This window comes from Ranitomeya variabilis, chromosome 1 (assembly GCF_051348905.1).
Source record: "Ranitomeya variabilis isolate aRanVar5 chromosome 1, aRanVar5.hap1, whole genome shotgun sequence".
Lineage (NCBI taxonomy): Eukaryota > Metazoa > Chordata > Amphibia > Anura > Dendrobatidae > Ranitomeya > Ranitomeya variabilis.
In genome coordinates, this window is record NC_135232.1 from 262,065,632 (window position 1) to 262,071,137 (window position 5,506).

Genomic DNA, 5,506 nt, shown 5'->3' on the forward strand with positions numbered 1-5,506 from the left:
ATTATTTAGCACTAGGTATAGGGGGCACGTGTTATACCTACAGAGATGACTGATATTACGTAGCACTAGGTATAGGGGCACAGGTTCCATTTCTTTGTATTGTTAGGACTGGTTTTATGAAAGACACTTCCAGTGACGCCTGGTCACACAGAATTCCTAGGGTGGCCTGGGGGGCACAGGGCTGGTATTCCCCAGGAGTTGTGTGCCATGACACATCTTATTACTATGGGTCACCCCTTCCTGAGCCCACAGCACACACTGTCCACCTCACTCTGCTGTTTTTCACTTTTTATTACTTTCTGTCTTACTTGTACTTGGCCAGGTCCTCCTCCTCCCTACACCAGGAGCCCCCTCACCCCCAGCCCTTCCTTCCCACGATTAGTCACGACATATCTGACTAGGCAGCCCCTGACCAGTGCCTGATTGGCAGTCTCCAGATGCTGGAGCCCCTGATTGGCTGGGTGGGCATCCCCGGGGCGAGGCTGGCCTGGAGTTGGAGAGCTACTTAATAGGAGAGGCGAGAGGCTGGGGTCTCAGATGCACCTTGGCAGCACCGGGCACACTGTCAGCCAGGAGACACCGCCAGCACTGCCCACACAGCACACCATGGGAGCATTCGCTCTGGAGATCTTCGGGCTGTCCATCTGCATCATTGGCTGGGTAGGGGTGATCCTGGCATGTGCGCTGCCCATGTGGCAGGTGTCCGCCTTCATCGAGCAGAACATCGTGGTGGCACAGTTCACCTGGGAAGGGCTGTGGATGTCGTGCGTGGTGCAGAGCACGGGGCAGATGCAGTGCAAGGTGTACGACTCGATCCTGGCGCTAGAGCCCGAGCTGCAGGCTGGCCGGGCGCTCACGGTCCTGGCTGCCATCGTCGGGCTCGTCGCCCTCCTGGTGACTGTGGTCGGAGCCCAGTGCACCACCTGCTTCCAGGGCAGCGGGGTGAAGAGTCGCGTCGTGTTTGCCGGGGGAGCGCTGTACATCGTCACCGGGCTGCTGGTGCTCATCCCGCTCTGCTGGACGGCCAACATCGTCATCAAGGACTTCTTCAACCCCCATGTGCCAGCCTCCAAGAAGAGGGAGATGGGGGCCGCGCTGTATGTCGGCTGGGCAGCCACTGCCCTCTTACTCCTCGGCGGGGTCTTAATCTGCCTGTCGTGCCCTATGAGGGGGCAGCGGACACCGCCGGTGAAGTACTCTGCCTCCCGGAGACCGACCTCCAATGGGGACTACGACAAGAAGAACTACGTGTAGGGACTACTGGGGTCGGACGCTGGTCACTCCGCATGGGGTGCGGGCACAGCCCTGGCACTGCCAACAGGCTCCTACAGAGACTCCTCCAAGTGACCTCCCGGCAGCGGGCACCTCCGTGCCACCCGCACCACCTAGATGACTGGAATAGTGTCTGCACTCACTGTGTATATATGTGTAGATAGAAGACTATCCTGCTGCCAGTGCTATGGAGGGGCTAATACAGAGCCAGAGGTGCCACCTGCGCCCCCGTGTCTGCCAGCACAGTGCCCGGACGGCACATTCAGCAGCTATGCCCGGTCCCACAGGCTGGTGTGGGGTGTCGGATGGAGAAGCCTTGCTCTCGCCCGTTATTCCGGGCAGGATTCGGTGGCATCCCCTGCTGTTTCTCGGCCACTGATCTATATTTTTTCCTCTATTATTACATTCCGAGGCAGCTGACAAGGCTGTGTTCACACCCTGGAGACAATCTGTGGGCTCTTCTGTGGGCTCTTCTGTGGGCTCTTCTGTGGAATGATGGGAGGAAACGCTGTGGACTCTTTCCTATAAAAGCACGGAGTGTCTCTAATTCTGAGGGATCATTACCTCACACCTGGAATTTCAGTCACCGTGTGTGAACCTGGTCTTAAAAGGTTTAGGCAACATGGAGACGTGGTACAAGGGACCATCTCCTATATCAGCTACAGCGGCAGTGGAGGAATACCTTTCGTGGTCCGCATCAGTCATTAAATAGTTAAAATGGGGGGAAATGGAGTACAAAAATGCTCCATGTAGGTTCTGCTTAGGGGTATGTGCACGCTGAGGGGGTTTTAGAAGATTTTGCAGCAGAAACTGACTTTTTTTAGGCGTTTTTAAGGAAGATTTGAGAAGTTTTTACTCAGTTTCTGCTCCAAAAACAGCCCATAAAAACGCAGTGTGCACATACTTAGGCTAAGTATTCCCGTAGTTTTCTTTTTTTTTTCAAGTGGAAACTACTCTAGGAAACTTTTTAAAGAGTTTATCTTTTTTTTCTGAAGAGGTATTGAGGAGTTTTGGAATAGTTTTTTTTTCCTAAAGTGGTTTTGCAGCCTTTTGATTGGACGCTGAATAGTTTGAAGCAAATTCCATCAGGATCATGACATGAGGGGCTTTTTTGTCACCAAGCGTTTTTCAAAACATCTTCAGAAAAAAATGCCTCTCAAATGTACAGCCCAGTGGTTTTCCCATCTAAGGGTATGTGCACACTGAGCCTTTTTTAGTGAGTTATCGGAACAGAAACTGAGCGGAAACTCAACGTTTTTGAGGAGTTCTGAGATTTAAAGGAGGATTTAGAAAATATCCACTAAGTTTCTGCTCCAAAAATTCCTAGAAAACTCTGTGTCCACACAGCTTATATGAATAGGAAGAGATTTCCAAATGTTCCTGAAAAAAAGATTTTAGAGCTGATCATTTAAAAAAAATGAGTGTGAACATAGCCTAAGGGTCAGTTGCATTCTCATGTATGTGAGCCGCTTGTTTTATCCCCATGCATATGATGCAGGGACACAATGAATACACGTTATATAGATTATATACAGATCAGGACATTCCCTGTAATATTGTATCAGGGGATCAGAATGTTTTGGAAAGATAAATACAATTGTCAGTATTAGCATTGCATCTCATTAGGCTTTGTCTGATTTAGCTATTTCTTCAGAATCTGGATTTCTCTTGGTTGGTACCTTTTTAAATAGTTAATTAAATGTTTTTCATGTGTTATAATTCTGTATTAAAAATACTTTTATTTAAATGTATGCATTTTGCAAAAAAAAAAAAAAGGTTACCAAAGTCTCTTTGTATTTTCAATATAAATAAATGATTTTTTAGGAAAAACAGCTCGTTTCTTCTGTTTATTATTTATTCTAAAGGCTCTATAAATATTATATATACCTTTAGATGTTTTATTTTAGCAACGTGCTGGGTATGAGGGTAAAGTGTATTAGATATAGCATTTTGTTACACCCATCAGTGTTCTTGATAACTTCAAAGAAGCCAATATACTGACAACCATAGACAATGATTTTTAGTGATTGTTAACCCTTACAACCATCACAGCAAATCATTAGGAAAATGTATTACATGTTTGATTGATCATTAGCGTGAAATCCCGCTGTATTTCGCAAACTGAGAAGTCGTTAGTAATAATTCACCATGACATCACATTAAACATGCTGGTTATTCCTTTGTTAAAGGTCAAGTGTGTATGCTGTTTTCAATGTTACAATTAATCATTTCATATTCGAGCTACCCTATTTTTTTTTGGGGGGGGAGGGGTGAATTTGCGTTTTAACCAATTGGTGGGTTTCAGTGCTCCAAAGTTTTTACAGTTTGGTTCTTTGTCAGTTGGTTTGTTTGACACTCTTGCAAGTCATACATCTGGCCACCCAGTTTTTTTTTCATCCAGCCGGGCTAAGACGCAAGAGGGAAACTGATGCTAGAATGGACCTCATAGTTTGCTGAGGGATAGTTGACTTTCATCCAGGGCATTAATTGTTGTGACAAACCTTTTAATGGGAAGGATCAGAAAAGCATTGCTTGTTGCGTTATTTGATCCAGGTCATCAGTTGATATCAACCACTGAGGACTCTCACATCTTAATATTTTTCTATCTACTGGCTAACAAGGTACAAAGATTTATATCTTTCCTGTATCAGTTTAGCAGTAGAAACTGGTGAAATAGCCTGATGACCCCTGATACTGTTTTAGGCCTGTTTCACACGTCAGTGGCTCCGGTACGTGTGGTGACAGTTTCCTCACGTACTGGAGACACTGACTCACGTAGAAACATTAAAATAAATGTCTCTGCACATGTCAGCGTGTTTTCACGGATTGTGTGTCCCATAGGGGTGGAGCTGCATATTCATCCCTGTAATGAGCGGCACCACATGACCGCTCATACAGGACAAGCTGCGGCGCTGAGAGGAAGCATCGCGGGAGCTGGGTGAGTATTTTAATGCCAGCAGGCGGACGCACAGGGGGTGGGAGGTGGCAGGTGACAAGGATCTTTATTTTAAACACAAAAATAATAAAAAAAACATTGATTTTTCATTCCTTCTCTCCAGCGAACACTGCTGGAGAGAAGGAATGACTTTTTTTTACTTTTTTTTACTTTGTCTCTCTATGAGATTTTTACTTTCATATGCCTGGTTGCTATTATAAACCTTTGCAATGCACAAGCATTACAATGGTTTATAACTGTCAGTTTTGCACTGACACAACCCCCTTAGACTATGCTCTGCGCACGGTCTAAGGGGCTTGCTGTAGCCTGGTGACCCCGACATCGGGTCGCAATGGCACCGATTGGAGGACAGGAGAAGCCCTCCCTTTCCTTGCTTTGCAAATGCTGCGATCTATATGGATTGCAGCATTTAGGGGTTGAACTGCCAGAAGCAGTGTTATCACTGCACATGACTCTGAGAGTCGGGTGTCAGCTATGATATTGGCTGAACACCTGGCGGCGATCAAAATCCGAGTACAGTTCGATGTTTCACACACACCCATAGACTTGTATGGGTACTCATAATCTGAATTCCAGAGCCGCCCACAGCATTCTGTGATATTTGTTTCTCATGCTGAATCGGCATAAGAAAAAAAAACAGATTTGCACTTCCCCACAGAATAACATTGGTCCTCATGCTATCTGATAAAACATCAGATAACACATGACCATGTTATATGCTTATGTGAGTGAGCCCTTAGTCACATACTCTACACATCTGGCCTTTATGGAAGAGTGATAAGAAAAAAGCCATTTTTGAAATCAAGCCATAAGAATTCCCATTTGCAGTTTGCAAAAAGTCATGTAGGGGACACAGCTAGAATGTGGAAGAATGTGCTCTGGTCAGATGAGACCAAAGTATAACTTTTTTGGGTTAATTGCAAAACTCTCTGCGTGTCGCAAAACTAACACTGCACATTACCCTGAAAACATCATCCCCACGATCAAACATGGTGGTGGCAGCATCATGCTGTGGGGATGCTTTTCTTTAGCAGAGAGGGAAGCTGGTCAGAGTTGATGCGAAGATAAATGGAACCAAATGCATGGCAATCCTGAAAATTGATGTTCACAGACGTTCTCTATTTAATCTCACTAAGCTAGAGCTAGTTTGCAAAGAAGAATGGGCAAAAATATCAGACTCTAGATGTGCAAAGCTGGTAGAAAAATATCCCAGACTTGCAGCAGTAATTGCAGCAAAAGGTGGTCCCACAAAGAGGCCATCTTCTTGAAGCTGTGGGC

At 45.8% G+C, this 5,506-nt stretch overlaps 1 protein-coding gene across 1 annotated transcript; it reads left to right on the top strand.

Annotated features, from left to right (window-relative positions):
- The first annotated feature begins 520 nt into the window (after positions 1–520).
- CLDN5 (claudin 5) lies at positions 521–3,102 on the top strand. The gene has a single exon (XM_077293409.1). It carries the CDS (start codon positions 538–540, stop codon positions 1,252–1,254), a length of 717 nt encoding a protein of 238 aa, XP_077149524.1. The 5' UTR covers positions 521–537; the 3' UTR covers positions 1,255–3,102.
- The last annotated feature ends 2,404 nt before the right edge of the window (positions 3,103–5,506 follow it).